This window comes from Serinus canaria, chromosome 1, assembly GCF_022539315.1.
Source record: "Serinus canaria isolate serCan28SL12 chromosome 1, serCan2020, whole genome shotgun sequence".
NCBI classification, from domain to species: Eukaryota; Metazoa; Chordata; class Aves; order Passeriformes; family Fringillidae; genus Serinus; species Serinus canaria.
Genome location: NC_066313.1, coordinates 108,049,361 through 108,066,721, shown reverse-complemented (window position 1 = coordinate 108,066,721; position 17,361 = coordinate 108,049,361). Strand labels below are relative to the sequence as shown.

The 17,361-nt window shown below is 38.5% G+C and overlaps 1 protein-coding gene across 4 annotated transcripts in view; it reads left to right on the top strand.

Annotated features, from left to right (window-relative positions):
• Positions 1 to 12,225, top strand: part of EFHC2 (EF-hand domain containing 2) — a 58,638-nt gene extending 46,413 nt beyond the window's left edge. For all 4 annotated transcript variants that reach the window (XM_030233971.2, XM_050978878.1, XM_050978871.1 and 1 more), the window contains 4 exons: positions 1,258 to 1,455; positions 2,041 to 2,133; positions 8,973 to 9,078; positions 10,720 to 12,225. In XM_030233971.2, the coding sequence (XP_030089831.1) occupies positions 1,258 to 1,455; positions 2,041 to 2,133; positions 8,973 to 9,078; positions 10,720 to 10,815 (493 nt within the window). In that variant the 3' untranslated portion in view covers positions 10,816 to 12,225. The remainder of the gene's footprint in view (positions 1 to 1,257; positions 1,456 to 2,040; positions 2,134 to 8,972; positions 9,079 to 10,719) is intronic.
• The last annotated feature ends 5,136 nt before the right edge of the window (positions 12,226 to 17,361 follow it).

Sequence of the window (17,361 nt, the reverse complement as noted above, 5' to 3'; positions counted from 1 at the left end):
GCTTTGACTGCAGCTCTGAATGCTGCTGCAATATAAATAATAATATCCAGTAAGTGGAAAAATAATACTGAGATGATAATGATAATATTAATAGATGGACCAGGTCTTGGTCATTAAGTTTGTGTAATCTCAGATAAGGTTTGCTACTGTCAACAACTTGTTACTTCCTTGTATTTATTTCCTGTCACTGCAAATAAAAGATCATTCTGATTTATTTAATATGAAAAAAAAGCAGTTGAATCAAAGTAGACACTCTGCAGTATTTAACTTTTCTTTAGTAGTTGTGTAAGTGCAATCATATTACATGAAGTGATGCTTTCCTTTGAAAAGGACCACACAAACATCTGAGAAGAAGCAAGTGATAAACTCTGTTTCTTGTTAAAAGTTTGCAAATTTGGAAGGGTCCTAAATTTCTGTGCTTTCAGTTCACATATGGATTTTAAAGAGATCCCTCATCAGATTAATTCAACAATTCAAGTATTCTCCAGGCAGCCATTTAGCTCTTGTGTCAGAACTTAGTGCATCACTACTAATTTCTTCCATTTGTTTTCAAGGATTAGAGTTTAATCACAGTGATTCAGTGTCCTCATGGGTATCACAAGGTACAGCACTAATTGCACCAGCAATTACAGTGCAGTTTATTCTTAGTGCAGTTTATGCAGAAGTATTATATATAATTAATCTAATTTTGACTAAACACATAGGCCTGTGCTGATGCTTTTTAAAAAGCCTGGTTGAATGTGAGTGCACCAGAGGCAGATGTTTGGGATCATAGAGCCAATGCAGTTGCAGTAATCTGCATTTGACAACAGGCCTTGTAACGGTGTCAGCTCTGAGGGAGCTGACACTGTCCCATCAGATGGATCTCAGAAAATTTCTTCTTCCAGAAGAAATTTCTTCTTTCTTTTTTCAAATCAGCTGGGCTGATTTGTCTGAGCAGCACACACAGGCTTGGGAGGGAGAGCACATCCCAGGCTCAATCCCTGCATTGGATCTGATTTTCCACTTAGAGCATCCAAGTGTAAGTTGCTCTTGCTACTGCCTCCTGTCTTGCATTTTTGCCAGGAGAACTTGTGATTTGGTGTAATTCTCTGTATGGCATCTCTGGTAAAACACTTCAGTTGTGATTAGGATGTATCTTTGTATGTATAGACAGCTACTGAAGAAATTTGGACATTCTCATCCAAAATTAGTGATTATTAACTGGTTTTAACTTATTTCCTTAAAACTAATGTAAGCTGTTGTTTTTGTGCACAGAAACTGGATAGTCAGTGTTGCTGCTGGAGTATTTTCAGAACATGAAATTATGACTCTTGGACGTCACTATGGCATCAGAGATGAGAGTCAAACTGACCTGCTCTTCCTCCTTTCAGTGGCTCAAGACAAACTAAAGAAAAATGCCTTTGAATATTTTGAACAACTGAATACAATGTTTTTGTACAACGACCGAGAAAAGTAAGTTTCCTCTCTTTATCCCAACTGTTATTTGAGAAGCTCTTCTTGTAAACCCACCCGCTTTCTGGTTGTTGCTGAGCAAATGGTTTATTGTGGCCAAAGAATATTATGTGTAGTGTTTAGCCTCTCTCAGCACTTGACAATAAACAAGAGGAGGACAGCCTTTTTTGTCTATTTTATATTTTTGACATGGGCTTTTTATTGTAGATGCTGTACTGAACATTCTGTGACATCAGATACCAGTTCGTGGGCAAAACACAGGATTTTAAATCAAAGAGGAGAAATAGTGATTTAAGGGGGAAAGAAAAGGAAAGAATGAATCTTTATGTAACTCGTTTGCTCTTTTTTTCTCTGATGTCACAGATAAAGAATCACAGAGAATCACTGAGGATCTCAGTATGAGAAAGGCTACAATGTGGCCTTCAGGTTTCTCAGCTTTGTAATAGCAAAATTTCATAAAACTTTGTTGTCTTTTTCTCTGTCCTGATATTCCTCACACTTTTTCCTAAGCACAGAAACACTCACTTGATGTAAACCTGGAAAATACCTAATGTATATTTCTACCCCTCTCTTTCTTATGTGCAGGTGTGGATTGTTGCCCTATGAGACCTGCAGGACTATTTTCAAATCCTTTAAGTTGCCACTTCCTGATGATCTTCTAGAAACTTTACTAGCCAGGTAATTTAAGGGCAGAATAGGTGACCTGCATGCATGGGTGCAAATCAATGCTAAATATCTACTGCAGACACAAATCCTCAGAATTTGTCATTTATCTAATATGAATAATGTCATGATGCAGATTTTGTCCCTGCACACACAGGCTTTCCTATTTATAAAATATTTATAATCAACTGAGATGCATCCATCTTAGCAACTTCTCTTCATTTTGCCTGGCATAGTAAATCATCTGGGGCTTGGCAGAATTCTATGGAATTCATCTTTCCATAGATGAGTTATTGATAGAGTCAGTTATTGATGCTTATCATTTCCAATAAGATTCAGGTTTTTTGCTTTAGTTGTTCCTGTGTATAGATGTGAGGTAAAAACAATAATCTTATGAAAACATTGTGTGAGTTCCAAGGAACACACTAACATGAATACAATAAAGTGTCTTTATCAAGTTGACAGCATCAATAGTAAAGAAAATTGGTTTGCTTCTCCTGTTAATCTCACCTGAAACATATCTTATTGGCATTTTTAGAAAGGAAAAGGAGTGTTGGGATGGCTTTGGTACTTTTCCATGGCACATTTAGCTTTCTTGAGACAAATTGCTTTGCTAGGTGTATTAATGGGAATAGAAGTGAAAAGAACTACTATTTAGTGCACTGATATTAAAGATTAGAATTCAGAGTATGCTATGGTGTTCTGAACATTCATGTCTTGTTGAGTTTGGTTTTCCTGGCCAGATTTTCTGGTAATAGGTTTAAATCCATACTTGCTGGTTTCCTCTTTCCCTTGAGGGAAACCCTTAAATTACCTGTTTTGTCTGTGCTTTCATAGTATGTTAAAAACAGGAACAGGTCTTGTCTTCTGTCATGTTTAGATGCTTTCAGGTAAATATACTTCTTGATTTCAGGAGAAGTTGCAAATTAAGCATCTGGGTTTAGTAAATAATGGAAAGACCCTTGTCAGGCAGAAATGTGGAATCCATTTTGATAAAGCTTCTTTGTATTGCTGTTCAGTTCATCACTTCTGACACTGAGTTATAAGCATTAGTCTTCAGAAATGTCTGAATTTAACAGTAATCTACAGGTGACATTTTAGAACTCCCACCAAGCTGCCCAACACAATTGTTGAAGGACAATTGACATCCCATGTTACAAAAGGGGTTCTTACAGATTCCATTTCTTAAGGGCTGAACTTGAATAGATGCACAACAAGGCACTGGAAGTTTTCCTTTATGTACTAACTCAGTTCTGATAAGAAGCAGACAAGCCTGACACATCCTGGGCTCTAGGACATGTTTATTGTTTGTGAATTTATACCAGGGAAAGCTTCTGTGTCCTGAACCTCTACTTTCCTAAGGAGTGAGTGTAGGCAATTAAAAAGAAAAAGCCCAGCACAGTATAATAAAAATTAGAGATAAGCTTAGAACACAGGGAGGAGATCAAGGGCTGGATTTGACCCAGCTTTAGCAAGGTACAGCTGGATGAGGTTTCAGCTGCTGTAGGTTCTTTCTGTAGGTGGTGGAGGAGAGAGTTATCTCCTCAGACTGCATCAGAGCTGCATTTCCAAATTCCCATCCATTGTCCTTAGTTTCTAAAGGGGCCAGCCTGTGTTACAGCTTTCTGTATGAAAAAGGTAAATGAGAATGGTGTGAAGCTGGGCCTCAGAAATCAGTGTGGGAAGTGCTTCATTTGACAGAGAGCTTTGTGTAAGGCACTTCTAAGTTGCAGCATCAGCTGCTTCAAAGGTGGCAGTTTGAGTGGTGCCACAGCACTGCAGGTAATGAGGAATTGTCACATTCTTCATCATGTGTGCACTTGGCAATGCTTGGGACTTTTGTTGTTTTATGAGGGTGCAGAGCCACGGAAATATTTTTTTGAACTCTCTTTAATAAGACTTAATTTCCAGTAGTCTGTAAATTGAAGAGGGGAGTCATCTTAATGAGATTTAAATTTTTTCTTTCTTTATGCTTTCTTTAGTTTTCTTCAACGAAAGAATCATGAAACAGTCAGGTTTATTGTTAATGAAGAACAGTCTCATTCCTGGGGAGTTTGCAATTCAGTGTGGGCCAAGTTTGTCAACAGTATTCCAGTATTCTTTCCTTTTTAATTCTTTAAAAATATTTTTATGAGGAACCATGTAGTTTTGCGTGGTGGTGGTGGTTCTACTCTGTGAATCTTTATTTATGAAGGAAGAAAGTGGTACAGTAAAAGTTGCTGGACTGATTCCCACAAAATCAGTATATATAGCTAATGCACTAGCTGGACCCCATTCAGCTATAAAATGATGCTGGACAATGTGATCAGATAATAGCTGAAAGCTGAAGCTCTGTGTTTATTCAGCTTTGCTATCTGAGATTAGGTGGCAAAGACTTTCTCCAGGACTTAATGACTCTATTTTTCCATTTTGAAAGGTAGTACTCCTAAAGTATTTATTGTTTACATTTGGAAATTATACTGCAATGATCTGTCACTTATTACAAGCATGGGATGAGACTAGAAATTACTGTCTAATTTTCTGGTCACCTCCAAATGACCCAGGACTTTGTTTACTGTACCCAAAGACCACTCAGTTGCCAAGGAATCAAAGGAGACTTAGCACAAAAACTGTGGTTTCATAAGACCTTTTCATATTGTCCATCTAGTGTAAATTTATATTTTTAATTGTGGATGTTGAAATAGGAGGATTTAGATAACAAACAATGTGAACATTTTTCCAATTTACCTGAGCTGGCATGTTAAAAAGTATTTGCTTTGTCCATCAGCATTTTCTCACTTACTTTTTTAATCACAGAACAATACAGAATTTAATCACATTGTATTTAAAAATGCAGACAGTACACAGTTGTTTCTGCCAGAAAACTACAGTAGTCATTATAAACATGTCTTTAAATTTATGCAGGCATAATGAACAATTACAGTTTGTTTAATAAATAAATTTTGCAAAGTGCTTAAGTAATGAGTTTAGGGAGTTTTTCTGTTATTTTTATTTTCTGTAATGCTAAATTGATGCTAAAAAGGACTTAAAAAGAAGCAGTCTTTCCCTGGAGGATTTATAAACAGGGAAGGAAGCTCAGGAAGGGAAAAATCGAGAGGAGAAAGAATGGATGACAAGTTTACAGGCATTACATGTTGATTACTCTACATTAATTCAGCTGTTAATTGTAGGTCCTTAGTTTTTTAAATTATGTTTTTTAATTTCTGTTAAATGTAGCTGAGTCTTTTTTCACCTCTCTACGCTGCTGGGGGGAGTCTGTTTGAAAGGTGCTTGTTGGTTTGACAAGGTGAATCTCCAGTCCCTCAGGTAGCAGTGCCTGATGACAGAGGGCCTCCTCATGGTGATCCCAGTTCTCAGTTCACTTACAGGTCAGGCCAGGCCACTCCTGCCTGCTCATTTTTTCCCAGGATTGTGGCTGGGTAATAGTTTTTACCTGGTTTCCTACCTGTAATGGTTTTTTAGGGCTGACCTATTTCTTTCAGGAAGAAACCCTCTTTTCCTATACAGCAAGTGTCCAGTAGCAGGAGCAGCAGTGGAAATGATCACAAGATCTTTCTCCTGCTGCCTTCTTGTTACCTTTGGTGCCTGAAAATCCCTGTGCCATTTGTGATTAAAAGGATCTCTAGAATTCATATTTTAATCTCTTAAAAGAAATTATTGCTGTTACTCAGTTTACTGAGGAGCTGATGGTTCAATTCATGGTTGTTCAAGACAGGAGTAAAAGTAGTATAAATTTAAATTGAAAAAAGGAGATATAGCCATTATAATTTAATAGTGACTTGTTGTGCTTGTGTTTTAAATACTTTAATTATGTGCAGTTTATGACAATTTAGGTGTACACCTGTGGCAATTTAGTCCCTGTAGAACTGTGTTGCACAGAAAGTATCAAACAGGCTGAAGAATCCCAGTATTTTCTCTAAGGTTTAAAGCAGCAGATGCCTCTGCTCTGTTATTATCAGATTAACTTGTTAAAAAATGTTGTTTGAAATGAAGACATTAAAAAAACTCTGAATGCACATTAAAATTTCACATAAATCTTTGGGCTTTAGATTTCTTGATGGGAAAGAAAAATTTATTAGTAAGTAACCTTTACTCACCAAAGCATCCTCAAGAATGATCATCATGTGATTTGACCAGATTTTTCACCTATCTGGAGTATTTAACTATGAATGTATTTTTTTAAGCAGAAATGTGTGATTATTTCTCTAATGGTAGAGAAAATAAAAAGTTCTGCAAACTGTGATAGAGATGGAGGAATGACTTTCATAGTCTAAAATCCCATGCATTGGTGAAGTAACAGGGAAAAACTGAAGAGAAGGATGGTTTGAAGCTATTTTTGGCACATCTTCTTGATAAGACAAATCTAATTTCCTTTTCTGAAGAGCACTGTCTCAGCAATATTAACTCCAGCCTGTGAAATGTATGACATCTCTGTCCTAATAATGCACAAATTGATAACATCTCCTTAGTCCATCTGGATGCTCTGTGCCAAATCTCTAGTGTCTGCTTTTAGTAGATTGATACAATAAGTCACAGCAGTAAAAAGATCTAAAGAGTAGATTTTTTTTTTTCTTTCTGGGTTATTCTAGACTAGTATTTTAAGATGCTTTCTGTAGCTATTTAATTATGAGATTTAGGAATCCCATTTCCTCTGCCCATGGTAAAATTCTTGGTTATAGATAATTTCAAACCCATATTGTCATCTCAGCTCACTACTGCTGTAACATCAAAGGACTTTTCTCCTTGCAAATGTGTGTCAAAAGCAGAAGCAATGCTTTTCTCAAGAAAGTTTAAACAGTTACGCACCTTCATTTGTTCTTTGCTTAAAAATCCTGCTTATGCAGCTCAGCATCTTGGTGGTAGAATTAATCTTTTGACTTTTCACAATGAGCAAAAGGTAACTACATAATAGTAGAAGGAAAAGTCATTTGTCCTGATTGTTCTGAAATTGCAATCTGTCTACCCTTATTTTTCCAAGAGATATAAGTTTTTGATTGTCTTATTACATCTCATGCAAAACTTGTTTGTCTTCTATATTGCAAAAAAAACCCAACAACCAAACCAAAACAAACAAACAAAAAAACCCAACAACAACAACAAAAAAAACCCAAAAACCTGAAACTGGTAGTGGGAATGGAAATTTTCTTGTGTATTGGATATATTCCCCAAAAGCAAGGCTTTGTGGAAATGTTAACTTGCATGTGAACTATGGTGAAGAAGCAGGCTGTCATGGAAGGTTTCTCATGGCAGTGTTTCAGGCTCCATTTAATTCTGGTAGCAGTAGCATTCTTTTCTGTCTTTGCTTTCATCTTCAGCATAACTCACTGTACTTAACATTCCAGTTTATCACTGCCATCTCTGTTTATGGCTCTCAGTATATTTTATTATTATCTTTCCTGCTGACTATTAAATGAAAGGTGTTGGGGGAGGAGAAGGAAAGGATGAGCTGCAGTTTATTGCAGTTCATTTTTCTCACCAGATCTATTTCTCCTCTGGTATTGTTTTCCAAGTTTGTGCTGTAAATTCTCCCTTAAGATGCCTTCATGCTTAATTTTTGTTAGAATCCTCTGTAGTGATTGGAGGGTTTTGAGGCCTGTGTTTTCTGCACTGCTATTTCATTAAGGACAAGGCAAAATGATTTTCTGCAGTACTTGTTTCCTGTGCAGTAGTTTTTGTCTCACCAGATGGCAGGGCAGAATTGATTAACCTGGTGTCTCCCACCAGGTAAGAGATACTGAGCCTTGCTGGGTATCTGTGTTTCTCCATGGACCCCAGTGAAGCACAGACACTTCCAGGCTATGTTTTTGTGCCCAAACTGGGTCCCTTTTGCAGGTGGGTGGTGTTAAGTGACACAGGTGTCCTTCAGAAGCTGCTAGTGATGAATTTATGGCAGAGCATTCCAACTGTTCTTTTCAACCTTCAATCCAAAGTTATCTTTCAACATTTGGTTGGTGACACTGAAAGAACAGTGGTTCCCAAGAATCACCTCAGTGTTCTGCTGAACTGAGGCCTTTTATTTCTGAAGCTGCTTCCTCCAAATCAATGGCAGAAGGATAAAATGACTTATAAATCTATTCCCATGTGGCTTATTAGTGCAGGGTAAAGATTTTAGATATCTGAGGGAGGGAAATAGCATTTTCCACATGTACTTATAGACTTGTTAACCTCAGCTGGCAGCATATATATCTTCTGGCAGCATCTATATGCATTTAGAGGACAGCCACAACTGATACAAAATATATACAAAATATATCTATTTATCCATAGAAATAACGACCAATGCCATAAACCTGTTACCCAATAATTTTAAAATCTGGCTATTATTTGATACGTTAGCAAGCTGTCTGTTTGTCAGTTGCAAATTGATCCCAAGGTGTGTGCAAACAGCATTTTTGAAGGATTACTTATTTTCAGGAGAGGATTGTAGAAGTCATAATAGAGCAGGTCAGTTGTGTTACAGCACAGATTTCCTGTGTAATTCTGTTTCTTTTCTACACAAAGGAATCATACACTGATCATCCCAACTCTGTGCTGGTCAAAAGCAGTGAGATCAGTGTTGGAAAAGGTTGGGCAAAACTAAAATGTAAATATCTGAAATGAAGTAAAGCTTGAAGAAGTTGAATTCTACTATAAGAGACAATAATAAATATCCCAATAAGAATATGGAAAAGAATATATAATATAGGTATTCCTGACATTTTGTAGTTTTTTTTTCACTCCTGACAGTGTTTGGGAATAAAGTAGTATAAAAGTTATTATCCCAAAGGCAATGATTAGTATGCTGTAGATAACATGACATAACTTTGTTAAAAATTCCCTTTAACCTTGAGTCATCTTGTGGATATTCTGCTCAGGTTTGAAGATAACCAGAAGCAGGTAAACTATAAAAATTTTGTTCATGCACTGAACTGGAGAGAGAATCAAGTCCGTGCTTTTGTGGAGGAAAAGGAGCAACCCAAGGTAAAACCAGTGTCTCAGTATAATTTCTCCAACTTTAACATGATTGTCTTAGCCAACATACACTATAATATTTTTCCTATTTGTGTATTTGTACCTGTTTTCTTTAAGTAATTAATTTTTGATCGATTTAATAGGGAGGTTTAGGGTGAAGCAGAGAAGTCAAACAGGGATGAGGAGGTGCCTAGTAGGTATCACATCTTTGGGACACTTTATAGAAGAAAAAAAGAGAAGTGGAAGCAGGTGAATTTATCCATGGACAATGGGCATGAGTACTCCTTCCCCCACAAATATCATTGTCACATGTCAAATGATCTGTTCACTTGCTGAGGTAGACAGAAATACTTTAAGCTCCACTGACACATATACAGAAAATAGCTCTGCATTTTTTATAACTCCTCAGAAACCTGTACATAGCACACCACATCTCTGGTAGGTGTGCACAGAGAGAAGAACTGATGGTTCAACTTTGTGTGTCTTCAGCCTGCTACTTAGGGTAAAAAAAAAATGCAGTAACAACAAACTGCAGAGACTAATCTGATCTTACCATCTTGTGCTGAGTGGAACATTTTAAAATAGAAGGTCCATAAGGCAATTATGCTGAATTTTAAATACTTTGTAACAAATAAATCCAAAGACTTCTGCCAACACATCATTTTGCTGTTCTAGCCTGGCCAATGTGTTGTACAGAATGTGTTTGATTGTGTTCAGACCATTTAGAAACACAGCATTCCTTTAAATTCAAGTTCACGCATGGCATAGTTTAAACCAGTATTCCTCAGGCACTGTGCTCCTCACTCCTCACTCCTCACTCCTCACTCCTGCCTGCCTTACCAAGACTTTCTTCTGTAGCATCTCAGACTGCTGCTGGTGTCTAACAAAGGCCCAGGGCTGTTGATTTGCTCTGCTTCCCATGGTTGATTATTTTTGCTTTGTCTTTGTGAAGAATTTTTTTGTCTTGTACAGGTAAAATCAAAACCCTTCCACATGTTTTGTACAGCAGTCCTGAGGATCATGGTGTTGACTAGGCTTTGTTGAAGGGGTATTTTTTGTTTTTACAGATGAATTCTGTGCTTAAGCAATAATTAAATATTTAATATTTTAAGAGAGGTAACTACAAAATGGAAAAAAAATCAGAGACAGGAAAAGTTTTAAATCTTGTTCAGCTTTAGAATTCAAGTGTCATTTTGTGCATGACTTACCATGAATGAATAGCAGTATTTTGAGGCTACAGTACCTGAAAATACAGAGAGATTTCAGCAGCAGAGCTGTGCTTGTTTAGTCGGCTTTCTTTTTTATTCCTTCTCTTAATCTCATTATTTTGTAAGATTTTTGGTGTTGAGACATAGATGACTTTCAAGAATTTGAAGCATAAGCATTTTCATGAAGAAAATGTAGCATTATTTAATTAAAAATATCTGTAAAAGTGCTAGTGATAGAAAATATTTTAATAAAATATTTTGCAACATTCGTAAGAATGTGCATGTTGTAATCTTTTAAGAAGATGTCCTATATGAAGACCAAATTTTTCAGAGATTTGTCTGTGGAATTGAAGCTGCTCATTCAATCTTATGTTGACCAGCTTGTAGTGATCCCTGTTTTCATTATTTTATACTAAGATATTCTCTGGGTTACTAATTTCAGAGGGAAGATATCTGGAACCAACTACCACGATCCCCTCCTGTGACTGGGATCAGATACCCTCCTCTTCTGGATGATCTCTTTGGAAAGGAAGAATAACCTCACCTGTGCAAGACACTGATTTAAGATTGGTGCTTCAGCTCTGAAGATTACTTAGAGAGATACCAAAACATTTCTTGTACAATAAGAAAAAAGCAGATACAACTTTTATTGCATTTAATTTCTTGTTCCAACAGAGATGTATACTTGTGTGGTTTTGGAACTCTTTCTAAATCAACAGCCCTCTGTCACACTTAAACAACCATAATTAAAACTAGATCCTCTAATCTCTGCCTGTTTGCATGGAGAATTTGTGAGTATTGAGAAATCTTTGTCAAACACTGCAAAATCTGAATGACCCTGCTTTGTTCTGAGAACAAACCTTGTTGGATGACCTCTCAGAACTGGGTTTGACTGTGTTAGCACAATAATGCCATTCCATTCACGTTTCCTCCCTTGCTCTGCAGCTCTTATCTGTGGTTTTGCTCTATCCCCGTGGTGATGCTCAAGTGCTGTTCATGTCAAAGTTGGTTATTTTGTGGAGGAAATGCCGGCAAGGTTTTTGCCCTATAAAGCTGTTCTGGTATCAGAGATAATTATAGCCTTCCAAAGTGGAAGCAAATGTTTTGCAGGCACGGCACAGAAGCTGTCAGTTCTTGCTTGTTGTTTTAGATGTGACTCAGGTTAGTCCCACCCAGTTTAACTTGGGTGGGACATGTCTGAAGAGAAGGGATTGCAGTGCAATTTCTGTGTGCAGCATTCTTGCAGCAGAAATGCACTTTGAAAATTCACAGATACCCTTCTCTTTCTCCATAGCTAAATGGAGTTCCTGTTAGCATTTTTGTATCTTTTTAAGCTTATACCAGTTCAAAGCCATGATTAGATCTGGATTTACTTTGTGCTTTTGTGAGAGGAGTAATTACCCCACTCTGAAGAATGGAAGAGCTGAGGTGAAGGTGGAGCTGATTCATCCACAAGATTCCACTGGGGAAGGGGAAGAGGTGTGAGCCAGTGCACCTCTTCTGGTGTTTGGGAAGACTTAGAACCCTGTTTTTTCTTTAATCTGAAATTACAGTTTTGGGGAGGAATTGTTTGATTTAGAAAGATAAGAATTCAATGTATCTAAATCCCCAAACAGAGGGAGAGACAATAGTAATTTTTTGGAAACTTGGAAATCCCCCTTACAATTATGATTTTATATAGAAATACCTTCCTATACCTCTGCATGAAAATGTAAATGAAATTCTTACTCTTTTTGTACCGTATGGCAAAATATAAAGCTTTTGAAAGTTCTTTGCCTTTTTTGCAGTGAAAAAGGTCTTGAGACAAGGCATAATAATGTTGTTGATGCTGAGGAGGGGTAGCAATAAAATGGGCAAGGAGTGTCTGTATCCAGAGGCTCAAAATGAAAAGGACAAAAAACCTAAAGTGCTCCAAGTTGTAGAAAAGACTATGAATTGCTTTTAGATCCAAGAGAGGAAAATGGTTCCTTATGTGACAAGAAATATCTGACCACAGGGACAGTGTCAGGATCCTAAACAAAAAATTGTGTTTGAAGCCAACTTGGTGAAAGCTTAGATATTTTTATAACATGCCACCAGGACTGAGATTGATACTAAATGAATGCAGTTTTCCTTGTAAATTTTTAATTTAGGATTTGTTTCAGTTGTGGAAATCTTGTACAGCTGAGGATTTCCTACAAGATGGGATTCTGAACATTGAAAACCTCTCAAGTAGCTTCTAGAGAAGATAAATTCACATTAGTTTGTTTCTCTTTATGAGACAAAAGAAGCATTTTTAAAAGAAAAAATAGTTCAAGAAATATATTTTGTAATTTAATGTGGAACCATGTTCACAGATCAATTCAGTCATGGTTTGGTCTTGTCTGGTCATGGTCAAGAAAGGGGACTGTAAACTGGAATCAGTGCAGAGAAGAGCTGGAGAGGTGACCATGAGAATGGAGATAAGAAAGGTGAGTGAAGGAGCATAATTTATTTAGTGTAATGAAATGAAGGCTCAGATTGAATGAATATTCTTTCTCTCTGTAAATACATTGTTGCCAGGTGAAGAAAATTATCTGGTTCAGGTAAGAACATTGGTAGTCTTAAGGAAAAAATGGGTATAATTTGCCATGAATAAATTAAACCTGGACAACAGGAGGTGGTTTCTCACTTCTAAAACAATGAGGGTCTCAAGCTGCTTTCCAAGACTGATGTACTCAGTTTAAAGTTTGAGATGGGTTCATCTGATGATGATAATTTTAGGAGGTTTATGATATAATTCTGAATTATTGTTCTCACTTCTGTTTTTCCCTTTTTCCCATGCATCTTGCATAACCCTGACAAACACAAAACAATCTCCTAGGAGAGGGCAGACAGGGCCTGAAAAATATTTTCATTGCTTGTCACTGTGCTCAGTGTGTCATACACTGTGGTCCAACATGCTATAAACACTTTTCACCAGGTTTTCTCTCTGACAAGCAGCAATGCTTCCAGAATGGAAAGCCCTGGCCAATGAGCAGCCCAATAATCCTCTTTGTGTATAATGTGACTTACAGCATATGCTGCCCAGAATATTTCAACCTCTCCTCTAATCCTGCCACCAGCTTCTTCTCTCTTTTCACATTGCTGATGAGGGGCCTGAATGAAGACAATACCACAGGGTTATGTTTCAAGATGGCAGGAGGCCACGGCTTTAAAGCACGCCTGGCACAGGGGAAGGCAGCCCCCACAGTTGCCATTAATCTCAGCCCGGGATCTCTGCAGGGCAGCCAAGGGTATCTCCTTTCCTCAAATATCTGCACTGGCCAGCAGGAGCTCAGGGATTCACATTACAGCCCCGCTCACACCCCTGTGTGCTCAGTGTTAATGTTTGTTTCCTCAGCCTGGCATTTGGGAAGAGGAGGCTCCAAGTTCTTTGGGATAGCTGCTGCTGCTGGCAAGGAAATGGCTGCAAACAGGTTGGGTCAGAGTGCCTGGGCTTTTACCTGCAGTTGGGTCCCCTCAGACGTGGGGGCATCTGCTGTGGACAAGATATTGTAAATCAACAGCAACTCTGACATTGGTGAGGGAGAGAATGATGCATCTGACTCCATGGATATCAGAAGGCTAATTAATTACTTTATTATACTATATTATTCTGTACATCTAAAACGGAATCTGCCAAGCTCTCAACCCTGCACACAACTGCTCACACTGCACTTGAATCTTGTGACTGTCACCCGACACACACACACACCTGGGCCTGATAGGCCAAGGAAACAAAACATCCTCACTTTGGGTGAACAATCTCCATATTGCATTCTGCTTTGGCACAACACAGGCACAGCAAGTGATAAGAATTGTGTTTTCTTTCTCTGATGTACAGAGAATGTGAATCTCAGAAATCCTTGGGAAGAATTGTGCCTTGCTTTCCTCTGAGAAGAGAAATGTGGCAACAGGCAAGACACAGGTGTTCCTCACCAGGCAAATATTTTCTTCAACCTACAGCCAGCTACTGTTTTTTTCCACACAGAGCCACTTGCACCAACATCAGGCAGAGATGTTCATCTGCATAAATGAAAGGATGAAAATCATCTGGCATTTGTTCCTCATGTGCTGGTGTGAGTTCATCCTACTTCATGGAAAAAGTTTGGGCTCAGTTGGCTCCTGTGTCTGCTCTCTCTGTTTTGTCCCTTTAGCCCAGGAGACATCACTGCCTCCCAAAGGAAAACTTGCTGTGGGAAAGCTGTAGGGATCCTAATTCCACAATAACCAAAATACTGGATGTTTTCAGTCACTTGACTGCGTTCAGAGAACAGCAGTCCATGTATCATTAGCAGTAATTCACCAGGTGTGTGCTTGCCCTTCTAAGTGTTTCTGTGGTTTGAGACATGGAACTAATAGAAGAATTTCCCAGTTTTTAACATTTTTTAACATTCAGTGTCACGGAGGGAAAAATCAGTTCTTTAAACAATAATGTCCAGTACCCTCTGTAACTGAACTATTGAGTGATTACTTGCTGAATTTCTTCCTCTTAAGGCCATTTAGCCATCAAGCTGCAGTACAATGAGAAAGACAGAATAGTGGCTTGTTTGTGAAGAATTTACAATATCAGGAGGAAAAAAGTATCACAGTCTGAGCTCAGTCAGATTTTTAAAATTATTTTTAGGTTTTAGAGGGCACTATGGATAACATTTAAGAGAAAACTATCTGGAAAAAAGAATTTTTAAAAGTTACTCTTTGCACTTAATCAATTTCTTCTTGTAGTTTGTTTGGGAGAGTGACTCAGACCCAGTTAAAAGCAGCACTCTTGATTTGGGCAATGGTCAAAGAAGACAGAGAAATATTTGGGGAAGCTCCATGTCCCTGCCAGTTTCCAATGTAAAGTTTAAAACTAGGAAGCATAAACAAGATTAGGAAGTTAATACATCTATAATATATTAAGGTTATGAATTGATTAAATGAACTCTTCCTCTGCACATTTCTCTGGTCACTTCTGAATCATCTGGAAGTTTCTTCTGGTATGTATTACACACAAATGAATGAGCTATCCTCATCTGCCCTTCACCCCAGCCATCTGTCCTCTCCCCTCTCCTCTTTCATCAGGATAGTTTCATATTTAGAACTATGAACAAAGAGAAGTAAAGGAGCTGATTCACAAACCTGCCTGAAATCTGATGCAGATCCCTGGCAAGCAGCATGGTGGGATGATCTGTAACAGCACAAAATTCACTGCATCACCTGACAGCACTTAAAAAACTCCCACTTTCCAAAGCAAATCTGTCAGGACGGCATTGCCTTGGAGAACAAGAGGAAGACCCTTTGCAGAGCTGCCATGCTGTAGGTGGGACAAGACCATCTCCAAATTAGAATGTCTCTGGGTGACACTCATGTCCCCTGCTCTCAGATGCTGGCAGTGCAGTGTCTGCACCTGCCCTTGCTCTCTGGATCCCTCACTGCTGATGGAAGGGAAATCAGCACCTCTAGGCAGTGACCAGCCACAGGAATATTCAGAGGATGCCTGATATCCCTGCCCAGCCCTCTGCACCAACTGAAAGGATTGGAACAACCAGCTAAATGAAGATGTTTGCATTGCTGCTGGAGGAGTGAGTGCCACCCTTGGGTTCCACTGGCATTGTGAGAGGAGCTCAGAGGGTGACCTTGGCTGCTCCCTTGGGCAAGTGGTGGCTGATGGGCCAGCTGTGGATAGTCTGGGCTGAGCAGGGTGGAATGGGCAGAGTCCATGAGACTGTCAGACCTTGGGACCACAAGTAAATGAGACCAGGAGTCCATGCCCAACGTGCACAGGATGCCTCCCCTGGGATATTCTGAAACTCAGGATGAGCAGATTCAGTGCTGTGCTAATCAGGTGGATCTGACTGTGCTTGGACTTGCCTCTGCCTGGTGGGTCTTGCTCAAACTTCACTCCAGCTGGGTAAACAGGAGTATCTGGGTTGACTTAAATGGAACTACAATTTCTTTTGTTAGAGCTCTCTGAGAATCTGATTCAGCCAAGTATTTAAGCGTGTGCATAAGGCTGTCCTGTTTGTTCAAAGCCACCCGAGTGTGTGCAGGCAGCTTGCTAAAATCTTTCACACAAAGCCCTGCTGGAAATGCTTTCCTAACAAAGAGAAATCCCTAATTTGAGGCATCCAGGAATTAAATCATTGTAATAACCCCCCTCCCCCCCAACCATATTAAGAAGGTAGCAGTGAAAGGAGGTGACATAGACCAGTCTGAACATGTTTAAAGGCTATATATTGTGTGTTGTTATTGCAGTTCTTCGACAATATAAGCCAGCAATTAGCAATTAAATTCCCATTATCGGATCATGTTGGTAATTGAGATAAACTGTAAGTGTGTAACTGTTTTAAGCCTTTCTTTTAACTAACTCAAATACCATAGTACTTTTATAATTTAGAGATAATATTCCCATTAGTAGAGTTTATGACTCAATAAACAGCTCCCACAAGTTCATAAAAGACAAAACTGTAAACAGCAGGACTATTAATGCAATAGAAATTCTGCGCCTCCCTCTTCTCTTGGTGGTCTGGATAGAGCAAAGGGAAATGCTATTGCAAAAAAAAAAAAAAACCCCAACATTTGTTTTGGCTATATAAATATAAATGAATTGTCTTAAAACCCATCTGGAAGTTTCCTCCCCATGTCCCAGGTGGTCTGGCAACAGCGATGCATTCTGCTTTTGTCTGCAGGCAAGGGCAGGAGCTCCCGTTGGAAATCATTTGCATGAAGGGATTGCATTTGAAAGCCTGGTGGTGTCCTCACCCTGCCTCTCCCTCGGGAGAAATAGGAACAAAATCTTCTCTGGAGTTGGGTTTCAGTGTCCTTTTCTATTATTATTGTTATTAAATTTTTTATTGTTTTGAAGGAAAATCCTCACTACAGTGCCTAGAGTCCATAGTTTTCAAACCTCTCTGCTGCTGGCATTTTTGTTTTTTTGACAGATAAATGGATTTTAGAAAATTCATCTGGACATTTATACAAGCAGAGCTTTTGTAGCTCAAGCCTCTTTCCATTTGGGACTGGGGTAGTGACTAATTTAACTATTTTCAATAAAAAATTAGCACTTTTCTTTGTCCAAAAGAACTTCATTTTGCAGTGTATA